Source organism: Diplodia seriata, assembly GCF_021436955.1.
Source record: "Diplodia seriata strain FDS-637 chromosome Unknown scaffold_6, whole genome shotgun sequence".
In the NCBI taxonomy this organism is placed as follows: Eukaryota; Fungi; Ascomycota; class Dothideomycetes; order Botryosphaeriales; family Botryosphaeriaceae; genus Diplodia; species Diplodia seriata.
This window is the reverse complement of record NW_027117313.1, coordinates 813268-831734: the sequence shown is the minus strand read 5'-3', so window position 1 is coordinate 831734 and position 18467 is coordinate 813268. Positions and strand designations below refer to the sequence as shown.

General features: G+C 57.2%; 4 protein-coding genes across 4 annotated transcripts; 2 read left to right on the top strand and 2 right to left on the bottom strand.

Moving 5' to 3' along the window:
- Nucleotides 1-1593: 1593 nt before the first annotated feature.
- Nucleotides 1594-2036, top strand: GNT1 (N-acetylglucosaminyltransferase; the record flags this gene model as incomplete). Its single annotated transcript, XM_066777597.1, has 2 exons — nt 1594-1780; nt 2026-2036. 2 exons carry the CDS (start codon nt 1594-1596, stop codon nt 2034-2036), a joined length of 198 nt encoding a protein of 65 aa, XP_066631692.1.
- Nucleotides 2037-12735: 10699 nt separating this feature from the next.
- Nucleotides 12736-14182, top strand: SLS55_006161 (uncharacterized protein; the record flags this gene model as incomplete). The annotated part of the gene is made up of 2 exons (XM_066777596.1): nt 12736-12890; nt 12943-14182. The coding sequence occupies 2 exons, from the start codon at nt 12736-12738 to the stop codon at nt 14180-14182; spliced, it is 1395 nt and encodes a 464-aa protein (XP_066631691.1).
- A 1362-nt stretch (nt 14183-15544) lies between these two features.
- SLS55_006160 (uncharacterized protein) lies at nt 15545-16944 on the bottom strand (the record flags this gene model as incomplete). The annotated part of the gene is made up of 2 exons (XM_066777595.1): nt 15545-16391; nt 16445-16944. The coding sequence occupies 2 exons, from the start codon at nt 16942-16944 to the stop codon at nt 15545-15547; spliced, it is 1347 nt and encodes a 448-aa protein (XP_066631690.1).
- A 261-nt stretch (nt 16945-17205) lies between these two features.
- SLS55_006159 (uncharacterized protein) lies at nt 17206-18383 on the bottom strand (the record flags this gene model as incomplete). Its single annotated transcript, XM_066777594.1, has 4 exons — nt 17206-17250; nt 17306-17520; nt 17572-17757; nt 17888-18383. 4 exons carry the CDS (start codon nt 18381-18383, stop codon nt 17206-17208), a joined length of 942 nt encoding a protein of 313 aa, XP_066631689.1.
- Nucleotides 18384-18467: the final 84 nt, after the last annotated feature.

The window sequence follows — 18467 nt, the reverse complement described above, 5'->3', positions numbered from 1 at the left end:
AATTCGAACCCGTCGGACACTCATCCACAACAATGCTTCACGAGCAACGGTTCAGTGAACCACCGAAACATCGTCCTACCACTATCGCTTTGGCACTCGAGCTCCACAAAGCAGTCCACCGCAACAACTTCAGAATGGCCGAACAGCTACTCGACAGGCCAGACGTCGACCTTGTCTTTATCAACTTAGTCGATTCAACTGGAAAATCTGCTCTTCATTGGGCAGCTCAAAATGGGAACCTTAGACTTGTTGACCTATTGCTGACGTGGGGTGCGTCGATTGAGTCAAAGGACGACATTGGAGGAACACCGCTTCACTACGCCGCCGGCGAGGGCCACCTTCAGATAGTGAAGTCCCTTGTTCACGAGGATGCACATTGGTGGGCGTTGGACAAGCAGGCGCGGACACCCAAAGACTGGGCTCGATCTCGACTGCACCAGAACATCGCAGATTGGCTTGAAGGTTTCGACAGGCATGAAGAATAGAACAACACAACATATCAACACATGTCGAGGAAATAGATACCCGTTACCAACGCCGTCGCCAACACAAACACCACCGTCACCTTCGTCCCGCGCCGGACGTGACGGCAGTCAATGCGGCAAACCTCGCCGCTACACTCACTTACCCCTCCGCCTACCGCCCCCGCCCCCGCCCCCGCCCCCGCCCCCGCCAGGACGCCGCGTCGACCCGGATTTTGGAGGCGTTGCTCGGCGTCGTCGCGTTGTGCATCGCGGCGAGTTTCTGGGGGATGAGTACGAGGGATGTCTTGCCTAAGGATCCGTGTGGGGGCATTGCGGCGGCGGCGAGTCTGCTGGCGGGGGCGGGGACGGGGGCGGAGGAGGAGGAGGGGGAGGATGAGACGCTGCTGAAGATGATGGCGCCGGGGGCGGAGTGGTTGGGGGATGTGGAGTTGAGGCGGAAAGGTGTGTTTGAGGCGAGGGTGTTTAGTATGGGGTGGAGGGGCGGTCGGTGATGGTATTGGGAGACGGAGGAGGTGGTTTGGGGTTGATGTCGGGAGGTCGGAGTGGATGATGTGAGGGTTGGTTTTTATCGTGGCTTTTCATAGCTCGCTCGACATCCACTACAGGCCTTTCGACCTCTTGACAACCCACAGCGGCGGTGGAGAGAGGTGAAGAATGGGGGGTGGGAAGTGAGTGAGTGAGTTCACCATCACCGACAGGCAAACTGCTACGGAGGTGAGAAGCTTATAGACATAGTGAGTGGGGCTGAAGTGAGAGAGAAGAAGTAGGCTAGCGTAGGAAGAAGGCGAAAAGGAAGAAGGAAAAGAAGGCAAAAAAGAAAAAAACAAGCACCCGGAAAGGTGACACTCCTAATATCACAGGGCAGGCTGAAACCTGGCTTGAGGCAGTGACCCAACTGAACGTGGTTGTAGCTTCGTGAGAGAATCGAACCTGGGACCCGCTTCAAGGAGTTCACCTAGTCTGTACCGGCTGCTTGTTGATGGGGAGGCTCGCTTTGGCGGATTATATATTGCAGGGGGGGTTAATCGGTTCTTTGGGTGCGCTCGCCAAGCAGGTCCTGGGATCGCACGTTATGCTGCTCGAACCGAACGAGCACTGCTACCGCAAGATGCTCGCCGAGGCCCCGCGCAGCCCGGCCGACTTCGACATGGACGTCATCGACCACACGTTCGCCGACTCCGCCATGATCCTCCCGCACCGTCGCTTGTCACTGCTATCTGGAGAGTTTCGGAAACAGGATCACTCCCAGTACATGGCGTCGGATGATGACGTCGAGAAGGAGGATTGGCCGAGATGTGCGTATCGGTCCATGTGGATGGGTTTCTACGAAACTTACCATTACTGGAAGGAACGGAAATGTAATATCTTGTTTTAATTATGGATATTTGAAGTATCTTCAAATGCATCAGAGCATGTGGAGTATCTATTAGAGAGTTTACATGAGGGGAGGCTGTTTAGTATGGGGTGGAGAGGTGGTTTGGGGTCGATGTTGGAAGGTTGGAGTGAGGTGATGGTTTGCGTGATGGCTATGGGGTGTCAGCCGAGGATTAGCCGAGGCGGGGCCTTAGCGCTTCTCGTTCCCTGTTCCTCACCAATGTTCAGGTACCTCCCCAACTCTTCGGCGACGAGCACCTTTAGCGGCAAATACTACCAGCGGGGGCAAGCGAATACTACCAGCTGAGGCAAGCGAATACCACCAGCGGCGGCGAGCGAATACCACCAGCAGCAGCGCTGTTGGGCCGAGGTTTAGCCGTGCCAGGGTCTTACCTAGCGTTCCTCTCACCTCCGTAGCTCCGTCACCAATACACCCCACTCTTTAGCATACGAGCTACATTACAACGACCGAGCGAATACTACCACCAGCGATGGCGACCGGATACTGCTAACCACCAGCAGCGAGCATCGTCTACGCTTCCCTTCGCTGAGGGGGGTTCGCATGGATGAAATCAGGTCTATTGGTTCCAATCCATGCGACGATATATACCTGCTGTGTAATCAGAGGGTGGGGTGCAACATTCCTTCGGTGAGGGCCAAGAACCCTGTCACTGTGATGCTTACAGTGACGCTGACAACGATGCAACCTGTACAAAACACCCACCACTGTGATGAAGAACGAGTCAAGTCTGGTACGTACAGCATACCGGCTCAGGACAAGTGTCAATTCGATCCACCATGGAAGAAGGAAGATCAACGAAAGCCGGCTCGGATCCTCAGCCATCGTGCGCGACATGCACACGCATCCTGGATGTGCTCAACGGTGAACAGGGGCGAAGTGTTGAGTTTGAGAACTTGTCGGAACTGGAACGCTGCGGCACCCATGAGAGCTTTCTCAACGCCTTCTGCGACCTTGCGGGCGACGAAGGTGTATCCCGAGTGCTCATCACCAAGGAGCATTCAGTAATATCTCATGGGTCAATGATCACTGTCCAAGGACTTCACTTTCAAGAGCTTCTGATTGCCAGACTGAGAGGCTGCGAAGATGGGGATTTTGATGGACGGCCGGCAGCCCGAGATTGGATCGATCCGGAGCTCCTGCGAGGCTGGAAAGACACGTGCGAGAGGGAACATGGCGCCATGTGCTCTTCGGTCGACGAAAGCCGTCTGTCGCGCCCTCGGCTACCATGGCTCATTGATTGCGAGGAATACCGTCTCGTGCCAGCCGGCAGAGACGACGAATATGTCGCGCTCAGTTACATGTGGGGAAAAGCAGAAGTTTTGAAGGCCACCACCCAGAACCTTCAAACGCTACGCAACCCTGGCGCGTTTCTACATCCAGACCAAAAATTGCCTCGGACCATCAAAGATGCCATCCATGTCGTTCGGCTTGTTGGGGAGAGGTACCTCTGGGTCGATGCACTGTGCATCGTGCAGAATGATGAAAAAGCTCGTAACCATTTGATTGGCAATATGGCTGCTGTGTATGCCAATGCGTCACTTACAATAGTAGCCGCTGAAGGCGAGCATGCCGATGCTGGCTTGAGCGGTCTCCCAGGCGTGTCGGAGCCACGCGACAATCCTTGCCTTTTCCACTGGCCCGACGGCACGCAGCTGAACTGGCCCGGCGACGGAGGCTTACGCGACACCGAATGGAATACCCGTGGCTGGACATTTCAGGAATACATCTTCTCCCGAAGGAAACTCATCTTCGTTGCCCAGTCCGTCCGATGGGAATGCAGGGAGAAGTGTTTTTGGGAAGAGCTACGGCTTCCCTTTGACCTACCCACGGCTGAGAGCCAGGCATGCTATGACAACGACGCGATTGCAATACGGCAAGCATCTTTTTCGCGAATCTCGCATTTCCCCGACATGGAAGCGTTCAAAACCCTGGTCCGCGCCTACTGCACTCGAGAATTTACGTGGAGCGAGGATGCCATGGATGCTTTCGTCGGTATAGAGACCGCTCTTACTACCAGCTTTCCAGGAGGATTTCTCTGGGGCGTTCCCGTCATGTTTCTGGACATGTGTATGATCTGGAGAGAAGACAGATGGGGCGAACAGTCTGCATTCTGCCGACGCTGGGACCCAAACAGCACATCCGAATCTACGAGGAATGCACCAACATGGTCATGGGCTGCTTGGAAAGGATTGATACAGTTCTGTGGGCTTTGGAGAAACGAGGACTTTGTTCTGTGGAATCGTGACACCTGGTTCTATGCTGTGGACTATATAAAACGAGTGTTCCCCCTGGTGCGATGGACAATCTGTCAGACAAAGACATCCAAACCACTGGAGATCGACCACCAGAACGCATGGTTTGTCTACAAGATGCAATATACCGGAGCAAAGGGGGACAGCGAACGCCTGCCGGCGGGCTGGACGCGTTGGCCGATCGACCTCGACTCTCCGGAACACCAATGCTCCGAGTTCAACGCATACACTCTCGATCCGGACTACAAGAGCAATAAAACAGCCACAATAAGCAGAGAGGAAACCAAGTTCCCGCCTTCTTGCTACTACACGCACGACGCCATTCCATCCATCAAATTCAATTACCCAATCCCGCTCGGCACGTCGAGCGGTAACAACAACGACCACAACAATGAGATGGATGGACGCTACCTCTGCTGCTCCACGCAGCGCGCGCACTTCGAACTTGATTTCCTGTCGGATTCCGACGGCAACAAAGATTACGGCCTGGTCGATCCGGCGTATCACGAGCTCTCCGCGCACGCCGAGGAAAAACATCACGGCTTCCTATGGGTCCACGAGGAAGCTCTATTCGAAAAAATTGACAGGGACGTGGTGTTTGGAGATGAGAGGGGCGATCCGATGCGCGTAGAACTCGTGGCGGTGTCGATGTTGTACAGGCATCGTGGTGGCCATGGCTGTCGCTGGGCGGATCCGCTGGGCGGGGAGAGGCCGCAGTGGTACAACGTGCTTTGGGTGGAGTGGATTGACGGCGTGGCGTATCGAAAGGGTGTCGGGGAGGTGAGGAGGGAGGTGTGGGAAAGTCGGGAGAGGGAGCGTGTGGACTTGATTTTGGGGTAGGTGCTGCCAAACGAAAGTGAGGCGTTGACGTTGTTCCTCAGTGAGGGCAGCGCATTCTTCAAATGACCTGTCTCCCATGCTATCCATTGAGCCACCATTCGGGTCGTCTAACTTTGCAGTTATCAAGAGAGATATAGTCAGCCAGGACGGTGTGGGTAAACGAGGATGGCCGTATCACCATCTGTGCCCAAGGGAACTTCTTGTTATCATGTCAGCCTTATCCTCAGCGAAGCGAAGGGATTACGTTCAAGATTAGGGCTATCGATAAAAGCTCGGGATCGCTTTTAGAGTCCATTGGTTGGAAAGTAGAGGCCTCGGCAGGATCCCTCAGCCATTAATTCCAGGGTAACGTGATCTCGCGTTCTCGCGTTTCCGCGGCTTCTATAATCGCCAGCTACTACCACCAGCGGCAGCGACGAGCAAATATCACCAGCAGTAGCAGGGAGCGAGTATCGCTAGCAGCAGCGGCGGCGAGAGCGAATACCGCCAGCAGCGAGTAAAGATCGCCAGCAGCGAGCATCGCCTACGTACGCTTCGCTTCGCTGAGGGGGTTCGCATAGATGACATCAGGTCTGTCGGTTCCAATCCATGCGAAGATATAAGGTGATAAGGTCACTTTGATGAAATGCGCGAGTTCCTTGCCAGGCGCAGCATAAGTACCGCCCGCCATCGGCCGCACTCAAAGGTGATATTTATTTCGTAGAGTATGATATTCGGCGGACAGTCAAGTACGAATGAAGTTAGCTGAACCGTCTCCATGTGCGTGCATCATTTCGTGTGTTCTCTTTACAGCCTGCAAAATGTTTTTTCTTATAAGGCGGCTTCACTTGCACCTGCCGCCTTACACTGACGCTATCTTCAATTGGCATCGGCGCCAGCCTCCAAGTCACCGTCTCACACGCGCTCAATTGGCACAAACTAACTACGAACAGTGATGCCAGGCCTATCGCTCTTCTCCCGCTTCCTTCTGAGCCTCCGAGCCCTACCTCCAAGCCCGCCGTACCCAGTCTTAATCCTCCAACGCCAGCTGCAGCGTCACATCCGACCCCAAGCTCTCCGCCGCCCGACCGCGAGCTCGCCCGCGCTCGCGTCATACGCACGGGCACGGCGACGTCACGCCCACGCCTACTCTTCGAGACACAGCCGCAGCTGGGCCGGTCGCGCTTCGCCGTCGGGGTCGCTCACGCTGCAAGCCCACCGCCGCAGCAGCCTGCTCCTCTGCACCACCCGGACGCCTCCTCGTCTTGCCCGCCGGTCATCTCAAGCCTGCGAAGCTGACCACATCCGTCGCAGAAGTCACTCACCGAACGAAGAACGCCTCGTTGCTGCTGTTCGAGTTCGTCCCTTGGGTCTTCCCTCTACAGATGGCCGTCGCCCCTTCTCCAGGCTCCAGCGGCCATCACCCACCGAGATGATTGAGGAGTGGATGCACGGGATGGCTTCAGGCGACTTGGGAAAGGGAGGCAGGAGCAGCTGCTGCCTGGCAGCGATGGCGGCGTGGCGTGGAGTGGAAGCATCTGTCAGGATGTAATGATACTACAATCGCCCAAGATAGGGCCTATTCTCAAGGGCTCAAGGTTGCGACCGGAGGCCATCACCACCATCGCCACCACCATCATCACTATATCAGCACTCACATCCATTACCACCACCAGGAACAATCATGTAGCAGAGGCACATGAAAGTGACATTCATGATTGAAGCATCCTCAGCAATGATGACTTTCCAGAAACGGTACGACAGTTCATGGTGTTGGCTCAGCATCAATTGTAATATTCACGAGCATGAGAAGACATTCTAGTCTAAAAGAATGTATTTGTAGAGAATGTTTCTATCAAAAGAATGTATCTCAATGAATGCCCAATTCTCCAAAACTCCCTTCACTTGTGCCCCATCGGCTGTCCCAAATCCCTCCGCCAGTGCCCCATCGGCTGTCCAAAAATCCTCCTCTATTGCCCCATCGGCTTTCCAAACACCCAAAACCCCCTCCGCTTGTGCCCCATCGGCCCCTCCACTTGTGCCCTGTTGGCTTTTTTATTCGTTCTCTTGAGGATCTGGGCCATATGGCCATGGCAGATCGTCAGGCACAACAAAGGTCTCTGGGACCATGTCTTGTCTTGTTGTTGTGCCCTTGATCTTGTTGGAGGAGGAGGAGAGGTGCAGGCAAAAAACGCACTGCAGGAAGGTCTTGAAGCCCATCTTGATGTAGATTGGGCTTTTTTTTTGTTTGTGTGGATTGAGGATGATTCAGGCCTGGCGATTGTTAGTGATTTGTATCTCTTGTGAGTAGGGGATGATTCTTACTTGTTTTGTGCCTTTTCTCGCCGAGGAAAGATGTTGTGTGAGCCTGGAAGTGCAGACTCGAAGGAGAAAAGAAGAGATGGAAGAGAGGCGACGAGCTTTTATAGAGAGCTCGCTGATAATTTTTTCTCGCGGTACCAGAGAAAGGCATGGTCACTGCGGTGTGTTATAAAGTTGCGGCAGCGCTGTGGTGCGGTCAAGTGTTCATGGTCGTTGGTGTTGACCCCTTTTGTACCATCGGATGGCGTGGGTCGAGCTTGGACAACAGCAGCACCAGACATACGTAGCGCCCTGAACTACGTTATTGACGCATCTCCCTGGACCGAAACCAATCAAACCCATCACTCGGCCCACCGGAGCCGCTGTTGGCAGTTGCCTTGCACGCATTGTGGATTTTTCACTCGAATGCACTCATAGTTTCCACATGGGGAAATCTGTAAGAACTGATTGCGAATCTGATTGCCTGAAGGCTTTGCCTACTACACCATGCTGCCATGTAGGTACTTTTGATGGCGTGATTAGTTTATATATACAATGGCTCATGTGTACAGGAGTAACACGGCCATCGAACATGCAAAGGACCCTGTGCGGTGGCACAGTTGTGTCATTCCGGCCGGGCATTCCACTGGAAAAGGTCGTGCCATATTAATATAAGGTTCGAATTTGCGCATATTACGTCCGGATGTTATATTCTACTAACCATCCTATGTAGAATTTTTCTATGAGGCCCACCCGAGCCCATCGTCAGCACCATCGACGAGGGCGACATCATCGGCCACGCCCGCCGCTTGGTGCCCACCATCGACCGCCTTAGCTGGAAATCCCGCACGCTGCTATTTACGCAATCCGTCGCGCTGTCGCCGTCATCGTCGTCCGCCGCCGGCGGTTATCCTGTGGCGTTAGTGCCTGCTGGTCAGAATATACTCAAGGTCGCTGCACGAGGGGTGATTGAAGGTCGTTCAACAGTCTTCATCCAAGTACACGTCGGTGAGAAGAGAAATTGCCTACCCGGATCTATCTCAAAAAAAAAAAAAAATCTTACCGGATGGGTAGTTGAATACACAATCCGGACGTAAATGTACGTTTTAAATGCACATACGAAGGGATGGAAGCGCAAGCTGAGTCGCCACCGCCGCCATTGTCGTTCGGCACGATGACAGCGTCAAGCTCGATGACGGTATCGTTGTCGAGCACATCGGCGTAGCCCCCGTCAATGGCTTCCCGTGCGGCGCGGCGGCCCCAGTCGGAAGCGTTCCAGATCGTATCATCCGTGGTTCCGTTGGTCGAGAAGTCCTGGCCAGAGACGGTGTTGAACCACCAGGTCGAATTGCCCATGCGCATTCCGTGGCGGTCATCATCCTCGGAGAAGGTCCAGTTGCTCAGCCGTTCGGCGTATGCGACGTACCAAGGCTTGTATAAGATGATTTTGCATTCGTAGAACAAAGAAAAGGGCTCATGCGGATATGCTGATACCACATCGGATTGCGTTAATCACAGTATGATATCATATGAGCCCTGTGCGGTGGTTATCAGGGAAGGGGTCTATTATTGTTCTACGGTTCGAAGTAGCGACACCGGTCGCACAGACTGGAGTGACATAGGAGACAGGAAACGGCCTCGAACATTAGTCAACAGGGATTAATGGAATGTAAGTACCGCGCTACAGAATTTGACTTCTTCAACGGCCGGGAGTACGTGGGTGACACTCGATTTTGAAGGCTGTCGTACGCCACACGCGGCTGACGCGGGCCAGCCGATCGGTAGGACCCTGCATACCGATCGTCTGAGCATCGTGGGAAAACCCAGGCAGCTGCAAGAAACAGCATTCTGTGGGCTGACGGCAGATTTTCAGCCAGTGCTTCACACAAGCCGGCTGAGTGCCCGCACTTTGGGCGGAACTGACTCGGGACGGATAAGTCAAATCGTCTGGCCAGATTGCTGGAAACACGGTTGCCGGGGGAAACGGAACCAGAGATCAAACCTAAAACACCAACACCACAAACAACGGGGTCGTGAGCCCAACGGTGCCCGGCCCCCGGCAGCATCTCCGCTTTCATGACATCAGTGACTCGCCAGGCACCCGCAGCATTGTTTTACATGCGAATCGTAGGGCTGAGCCGTTCACTCGGAGATTTCAACCCAGATGTTCATGGTACATATGCCGGCCCCCGGAGTCGCAAGCTGGCACGAGCCGTGAAACTCCTTTCGGATCGTGTTAGTGCATCGGCTAGGCGTAGCAGCAAAGTTCGAGAAAAACGAGAAGGAAAAGCTTAACCGTTCGGGGAAGAGCCAGCGTGATCTCTTTTTGGCAGCTGACAGGCATTCCCCAGCGGAGGCACGACGGAGGAATACGCCGTGGACCGCCAGGCGCGCACGCACACAGTACGTGCGCTATTCCCGTAAGCAATAGTGGAAAAGACCTTCTCCAGCCGGGCAGCGATCGGCAAGCCTGAATGGTGACCATGGCGTGCAGGTCGAGGAGCCGGACGGACTGTGGAGGACATGGCCGTGGCGAGTGGCAGAACGGTCGGCAAGTGGATCGTTGCAACCGCTGCAGGTGTTGCGTCGGCGAGCAGGGCCCAAGTGCACCGGCAGCCTTGGGCCTCTGCTCGAGGTACAGGTGAGGCGCGAGGCCCACGCAGCCCACGACATCGGGCAGGAGGAAAGTGGAGGGCTCGTCGTGATGAGCGCCGCCACCGGGTGGTCCGCAGGCCGAAAGTATCGGGCCTTCACCGCCGACCTGCTTGGATCGCCAGGCTCTCGCGCGGGTGCACGCGCAGTGCGGGCGAACCAGATCTGGATTGAGGCGAGGCTCGAGCGAGCGTGCGGCTCGCTCGCGGAATTGCTCACGAAATGAGACGGGCGCCTGGCAGTTCGCAAGGCTGGGAGCCGGGGCCACAGTGCCAGCAATACATGGCTCGTGCAGGATGGAGACGGGACCTTCCCGGCGGATCCAGACAGCAGCGCTGGTGGAGATGTCGGTGAGGATGCAGGGCACCGATCGGCGGCGCGCGGGCTTTGGGGCTTTTGCTGCGGCAGGGAGCAGCAGCGCACCCAGGGCTGGGCGGTGGTGAAGGCGGGAGGTGTGGTTAAGGGCCCAGCTGGATCGCTGCGATCGGCGGCCAGGCCCTGCCGCAAGCGAGCGCCTGGCAGCGAGCGCCTGACGCGGAGCACGGGGGCCTGACGGAAATTCGAGGCCGCATCCACGACACCACCGTCGGCGCCCGGGCCACGCCGCCTCTCTCCAGCAGCCCGTGCCCGCCCATGCCGGCCTGTCCCTCGCGCTCGCGCAGCAGCGCAGCCACCAGCTCCAGCGCCTGCAGCGCCAATCGCCCTGCAACCACCAGCACTGCGCACGCATCGCCCGACTCGCAGCCGGACGACGCGTCGCCATGGCTGCCCTGGCCGCCCATATGAGCAGGACCACGGCGCCCTGCGTCCAGCCTGGCCGGCACCGTTGGGCTAGCTTTCCCGTACCTGCAGCGACGCCGTTCCCGCGCGCTGACGGCATCCCGCCAAGCCCATGAGTCGTCGGGCCCCGAACACGTTGTACTGGTGGAGAGCGGAAGCGCTCGTGCCGTCAATCATGCCTTTGCGCCATCTTCCCTGCGCACGCATCGCTACTTACTTGCATATAGTGTCTTCGAGTCCTGCCGGACTCTGTCCCACTTGGCCTGCTTGCCACCTCCACCTGCCGTCGGTCAGCCCGTCGACCACTAACCTGATTTCTGTTGCGTGGTGATACCCCCTTGTCCCTGATCCGGCGCCCACGGCTCGATGCGCGCGACGGATCTGACATTGACATCACTGTACCGCCTGCCATCACATCACTCTCCGAATGGCTCCCAGTCGCAAGAAACTCGCAAAAGCGCGGACCCACCCGACCAAGCGCTCGAGCGAGAATAATGACTCGCCAAAGCGGCACCAGCGCTCCCGGTCTGACGTCCCCCAGACCCCACATAGTCAGGAGAACCGCTGGAAGAGGAAATCCAGGGACTCGCGTGGCCGTAGCAGCTCGCCTTTCTCGCCAAAGAGGCGGCCGTTAAGAGAGCTGTCGCCTTCCGAGCGCAATGGGCGGTCGCCGTCTCCTGAGCGCTGCGAGCAGCATATTTCCCCCTTGGCTGTGACGGAAATGGAGGAAGCTGCACAGAGCGCACAGCAGAGGGAGCAGCATTCGGCTGTGGAAAGACCGGAGCGAGGCACGCCGTCGGGGACCTATTTTAAGTCTCCCTTCCCTTTACATCCCTCGCAAGTATTGCTGCCAAGTCCCGCTGCGACCCCGAGCTTTTTCATTACCTATGACGACGCCGCCTCCGAGCAAGACGACGACCCCGCGACGGAAGACGACAGCTCCGCCGAGGAAGAAGACAGCCCCGCCGAAGAGGAGGAAGACGACCAATTCCGCGAGCTGTCTGTCGGCACGGCCGACGCCCCGGAATTCTTCAAAGACCTTGTGGTGGAGCGATCGCCGGCGGAAAGCGAGAGGAATTCCATCGACACGAGCGCGGAATCCACCGAGGATGAGGATTCGCTTCCCTATCCCATTTCCATTTCAAGGCTGTCCAGCGATCTCTATGGCTCCGTCAATTCGCGCAATTCCATGATGCAGTCCACCGTCCGGTCCATCCAGCCCTCGGAGGAGTACCCATCGGCCACATCGGTGCGCTCATCAGCATCTTCAGAGACATTATCGACGCGCCATCATGAAGGCCGGAAGTCCACGGGCAGCAATTGGACATTACACGCTCCCAGGTCATCTTCGACCCGGCCCACCTCAACCAACCCACGGACCCCTTCTCCTTTTGGCATCTCGACCACGCCCGCGCCTCTGTACGGCCCCCGCCCTCCCGGTGTTTCTAAAGACAAACGGCCTGTTTCAACTATCGGTAACCCTCTGACGCCTTACCTGGACAATGATTGTGCATTACGCCCGGTGTCCGCGAGCGATGCGTATTCAGGGAAAGTCTCTAATTTTGGCTCTAGCGATGAGCTCCTGGCCGACCTTACCCCTCCTACGAGATTCACTCCGTCTTGGAACTCAGCTACAACCAAAACATATCGCCGTACTTCGAATCCCGACAACCACTACCAGGAAGTCCGCAGCGTATCTGGAATGTCAACCGCCACCACCGAGGAAAGCGAGCCCGCAGCCCTCTGCATGCCGAAGAGGGCTGCGCGGCCAAATCAGCGCCAAAATTGGACTGCACGGCTCCCTTCTACTTCAACCCAGCCGGAACCGATTCAGGCTCTCCCAACAATTCCTTCGTCCTCTCACAGCGTTCCTCCTACCGAGTTTAGCTCTCGTGCCACTGCCAACCCATCTCTTGTCTCTCTCCCGACAATGCATATCGAAGGTAGCTCGCCGTCATCGAGACCGCAGACTCAGGATAGAGGCGAGGAGTCTTCTGCTGCAGCCGCCGCCAGGGCGGACATTCCTCCGCTCAGGAACCCATGGCAATCCATGGACTCCACAAGTTTCTTCAACCTCATGATGGGCCGTGATAGCGATAATGGTGGTAATTCGGGAGCCAACTCGCGGCCGACTACAAAAGCAAGCAGGTCGAGTAGCGCCGCAACCGTCCTCTACGCTGCCAAAGGACTGCCTGCATGGGCTAGGTAAGCTGCGGATATCTCCACCTGGATTAAATACTCTTACTCACGATATCAGGTCGTTCTATTCCACCGGAGACCCGAGCGTGATCGGCTCGTCTTCGCGTCCCTCCACGCGGTCCAAGCCATCCCAAAGCTCTCTGCGCCAGGCAAACACCAGCGGTAGCGGTAGCAACGTCAGCGAAAAGCAAAACCACCGCTACGGCAGCCGTACGGGTAGCAGCTCGCGGCCGACTAACACGGCGCCCACAGACAGCCCGGCGTCCTCCCAGTTCAGCATCGCGAGCATCCAGCGTCCACGCAACCGGCCCCACAGCACCATCTACAGCGAGAACTGGACTCCCTCGCCGAACCTTCCCGCGGAAGCGACCAGCGATGAGTCGTCGGTGTCTTCCTCTTCCAACAATTCGGACTCGGACGACTCGGATTTCGACAACTACTCGGCCGGTATCGAGTCGCACCACCCCAGCACCGCGCACAGCAACACGACCGGCGGTCTGCCATCGCGCCAGCAATACCAGCCCCAACTACGCAACATTTCGGACGTTCCCACCGCCGCCGACGACTCCATGTACGGCACCCAGCGCCGCTTCCCCTCGCGCATGTGGCAGTGGGCCGCCTCGACCATGGGCACCACCCGCACCAACAACAACAACGCGCCGCTCCGCTACTTCGGCCCGTCCGGCCCCGAGAGCCACGAGACGCCCCGCCTCCGCCGCGACCAGAGCAGCGCCTATTACGCCAGCAGCACCAAGTCGTTCCGGTACCTGCGTCCGAGCAGCTGGGTCTGCGGCGACGGAAACGACCGCACGGACAACCCGAACCGGCCGGCCGCGGACCGCCAGATGTGGCTATTCTGCCTCGGTTTCCTCGTCCCATTCGCGTGGATGCTGGCGGCGCTGTTGCCCGTGCCGGAAAAGAAGAGGGGGCGGGGTTTCAACACGGCGGAGTTCGGTCAGCATGCCGGTGGTGGTGGCGAGGGGCAAAGGGAGAAGGGCGAGGGTGGCGGCTCAGAAGCTGCGGAGGCGGCGCGGAGGAGCCAGCGCCGCGGGCGTGGTGGCAACAGCAGCAGCCGACGGGACAGAGGTGGCGGCGGCGGCGACGTGGAGGCGGAGGACGGCAGCGGCGGCGTGGTGGATGTCGAGGCGCAGATGGAGGCGGCGCAGATGGGCGTGTTGATGGAGAGGGAGCGTGTGCGCGCCGTGTGGTGGCGCAGGCTGAACAGGCGGATGAGCGTCGTGGGCCTGGCGATTATCGTCGTCGTGGTCGTCGTCGTGGCGGTGACGTTGACGGTTTGAGTGAAAGAGGTGGTGGGAGATTGACATTTGGGTTTTTTTTTTCCCCTTTCTTTTCTGCATCGCGAAGGCGGGAGTGTTGAGCATTTTCGGGGTTTTTGTTTCCTTGATACCTCTCCAGTTCCTTTTTTTGTTTCGGGGGTCTTTCTTTTTTCCTTTTGTTTTTTTCCCTCTTGTTTTCGTCCTCTGGAAGCGGGGGAAACTTTTGGAAAAAAGGGGGAATCGGAGCGGGACCTGGTGGTGGTGTTTTCTTCCTTCTCGTTTGTGTTGCGATTGGTCTTTTTCTTTTTTGTTCCCTTGTCATCTCCTCTATTCTCACGACAGCGGTTTATGATTTGAACGAAGGAAAATATGAAAAAGCGAAATGTGGGGTTCTGGGGGTTCTTGTTTCTTTTCCTATTTATCCTCTTTTCTTTTTTCCCGTTGGGCAGCGATAGATCAAGATTGCATAGTATTTCGGCATTTCTCGCCTATAGGTAATTTCTCTGTTTCTCTTAATTCTTCTTTCATTGCGGGATGCATACTGGAAAGGGGCACAGCAGGATGGGACTCGACGGTCAGTTCGGGATTCTGACAGGAGAACATGGCTCGACCGAGAAAGGGGAGGAAGGGAGAGAAAGGGGGGCGAGAGATTGTACAGTTTGTGATATATATATATAGCAGACGTCGCCTACGGCAATGTCGGGAGAGCGGGACCTAATCAAAACATCTGTACTAATTCAATCGAATCGTCTGCATCTAACGTATACTGCTGAGGCTACATTTTTCTGCACAACCTCGTTCCTCGCGGACGCTTTCTCCGTTTAAGACGGCTGTGTTGAAACCCCCACATTCTTGCTGACGCCACTATTAGCCACGTCGTTCGAAGGTGGACATGATACACATGGCGTTCGACAACCGCGCTAGACCGACCGCCCGTTGGACGTCGGACTGGGGCAAGGGCGCCGGCGGTTTGAGGATGGCGTTGTGGCGGCGTGGGAGGCGTTTTAAACCTTCGTGGGAAGGAGTGCCGGGCCGCATACGCTTCTAGTGTACCGCAGATGAGAGCGTGAGCGGAGGATGGGGGAGGTCTGGGTACGTGGCAGCGAGCGTAGTTGTTGTGCTAGTCTTGGCCGTGGCGGTGGGTTGTTTACTTTCCCCGGACGGACGCACTACGTTCGGAGATGACACGGAAGTTAAACTGACTGGTCGAAAAGTACTGCTTGGTTGTTATTAGAACTGAGGGAAGTGAATCATTCGGATATTGACTAAGTATATATTCATAAACGCATCTAATGCCGTACTCATCCAACGTTTTCAATCGAAAAAATTAGGCCGAAATCCCCCCACAGAAAAGAAGAAGAAAGAATTCTAGACAGGCATATCTCATCTCAGTCGTCTATACTTGACAATCAACGTAGCCACCACCGCCGCAAACACCGAGACCCTGGTGACGAGGGATAACGCCACCGTCTTCCTCACGATGTCGTAGTAGCCCTCGAGCAGGATGCCCACGGCCGAAGACCGCGTCGCGGGGTTCTTCTGCCCGAGCCTGCTGTAGTACCGCTCCACGCCCAAGCCGCTGATGCCCGATTCGGGCGGGCCGTTGGACCGCGCCTCGACGCTGTCCAGCCCCTCCTCGACGGTGATGGGGCCGCGGACGCTGTCGTGGTGCTCGGCCAACACCCGGGCCTTGCGCTTGCGGAAGGCGTACGACGTGGCCCACAGCAGCAGGCGCACGTCGGGCGGGGTGAAGGTGGGGTACGTCCACAGGCGCACGGCGTTGTAGGGCGGCATCAGGTCGAGGAAGTCGGCGACGATGCCGAGCGTCAGCCCCCACAGCAGCAGCGGCGAGTCGGTGCTGGCGGCCGGCTGCACGCGGCCGTACCACCAGTTGGCCAGCTGGGAGACGGCGGATCGACCGTTGCTGCTGTCGTCGTCTTCTGGGACGAAGCCCGGGATGGTGCTGCAGTGCTCGCTCTGCGAGGGGATCAGCCGGATGGCGGCGAAGATCATCTTGCCCAGCATGGCGCGCAGGAACCAGCGCTTGATGCCGAACTCTTGCTTCGCGAGCCGGTTCGACACGTCTTCGTGCCAGTATGTGCGTTGCGAGGGCGAGAGCAGGGCGCGGATGGACACCCAATGCGTGGAGCCGACCTCGGCGGGCTGCAGGCGGAGGGCTGGGGGCTCGGGGTCGGTGAGGAGGTAGATGTACGGGCAGAGGACCATGAGGCTGCTCCTCGTGTCAGTGTCCTGTCAACGCTTTCGGAGCGGCGGCGGGCTTACGGCACTTTCCCCCACGACGTGGTGACGACGCGCTCGGGCAGGTTGCCGACGGGAATGGAATTGGCGTCGGTCAGCTCGATGCCGACCTCCTCCTCGGTCTCCCGCACGGCGGCGGCGCGGTCGTCGGCATCCTCAGGATCTCTGCGGCCGCCGGGCAGGGCGACGTGACTGGTCCAGCGATCGCCGGGACGGTGCGCACGCTTGATGAACAGCACTTCCGGGTCGCCATGCTGCACCCAGTCCTGCGCGAAGAAGGCGTTCAGCCTGCTCTCGACCGGCTCGTCGGCGCATTGGGCTGCGCTCTGCTTGTCCGGCCAGTGCGAGTAGCGCGGCTGGATGCGGACGATGAGGGCGACCGAGGCGCGCTTCTTGCAGTTGGGCGGGTTCTCGACGTAGGGGTATGGGTTTTGGGAGAGGTCTTGGAGCACCGACTGGAGGTGGGCGAGGAGCTCCGGGGATGGAGGGGTCTCGGCGGCGGCAGGCTCGCGTGGTGGTGGCATGATTGCGGATGCTGGGGAAAGCGTTCCTGAGGCGCTGACACTGACACGCGATGTCGGCGGTCCGCGGCGCGAGTCAGTCGCGCAATTGCGTCAGTCCTTGCTTCCGCTGATAGCCGCTTCCCGTTCCTCAACAATCCCCTTGCCTGCTTTCTCACTTCACTTCCTGATTCACTCAACAGCCAATGCTTTTACGGAACAAACAATCATGTCTTCAGTCCTGCCTGCTGACTAGCCTCTAGTTGCGCCCTCTCCTTCACGCATTCACACCCCGTTCTGCTTATCGAACTTGTACTTGTCTTCGAGGTCCTGCGCCAACGTCAGCCAATCATGTTCGCTCTGTACATTTGGGCAAACAACTTACCCAGTACTTGTTGAACCCGACTCCCTCGCAGACCTCCGAGTACGAAAGAATCATTGGAGGCGCGCCTTCTGTCATTGATTTCTTCAACGCCTCGAGTGTCTCGCGAATGCTCTTCAGTTTCGCTGCCACAAGCGTCCAGGGATATGCCACTGCGCAGAATCCCAGGGCAGCCAGATCTTTGGCCGACAGGTTCTCCGTCTTGCCGCCCTCGATGACTACCACTAGTCAGCTACCATGTTGTGCAAGTGCTTAACTTTGGGACTCACTGTTGGCAAACGTAGGAATGTCAAGCTCCTTGACGCACTTCGTCATCGACTCACGGTCTGGCAACGCCTCGACGAAGACGGCATCGACGCCAATCCGCTTGAACTCCTTCGCACGTGCCATGGCTTCTTCCCAGCCGAGGATCAATGAGTCTGTCCTGGCAAGAACAAAAATGTCTTTGCCCTCGTCTCTCGCATCGCAGGCAGCTTGGATTCGAGCGTATGCTTCTCCCCTTGACACAACCGACTTTCCTTTTGTGTGACCACAACCTTCCACTAGTCAGCAAGGGTTGAAACACTGCCCGGGAATATTGCTCACGTTTCGGCCAAGTCTGGTCTTCGATCATGATCCCTGCCGCCCCGGCTTCGGCGAATGATTCGACAGTCCTCTTGACGTTCATCGGACTTCCATATCCGGTATCGCCATCCGCCATGACGGGAACTGACGTCTGACGCACCGCCTCCTGTATCTTGTCGCACACTTCTTGCAGCGCAATGTATCCGGTATCCGGGAGACCGTACGCGCTGGCCACGGCGTACCCAGCGAGGAAGATCAATGGGAACCCTGCTTCCTCGCACAGTCTCGAGGAGAGGCCATCGTACGAACAGCAATGGGCAAGGATCTTCGAAGGGTCTCTGTGCGCCTCGAGCATCATCGTGCGAAGACGTGAGGCCTGGAGAGATGGGATCTTCCCACGCACATTCTTCAGTGTAATGGAGACATCCTGCGTCTGTCCATTCTTTCCCGGCTTGGTAACGATAGGCTCGTCGAACTTGAAAGGGTAAGGCACGGTGTTGACGATCGACTTGGACATGGTGTAGAGCTCTGCAGGATCGGGTACGAAGAAAGACGGGTTGGGAGTGCTTGTTCCATTCTCTCTCCGGCTGATGCTCCTTCC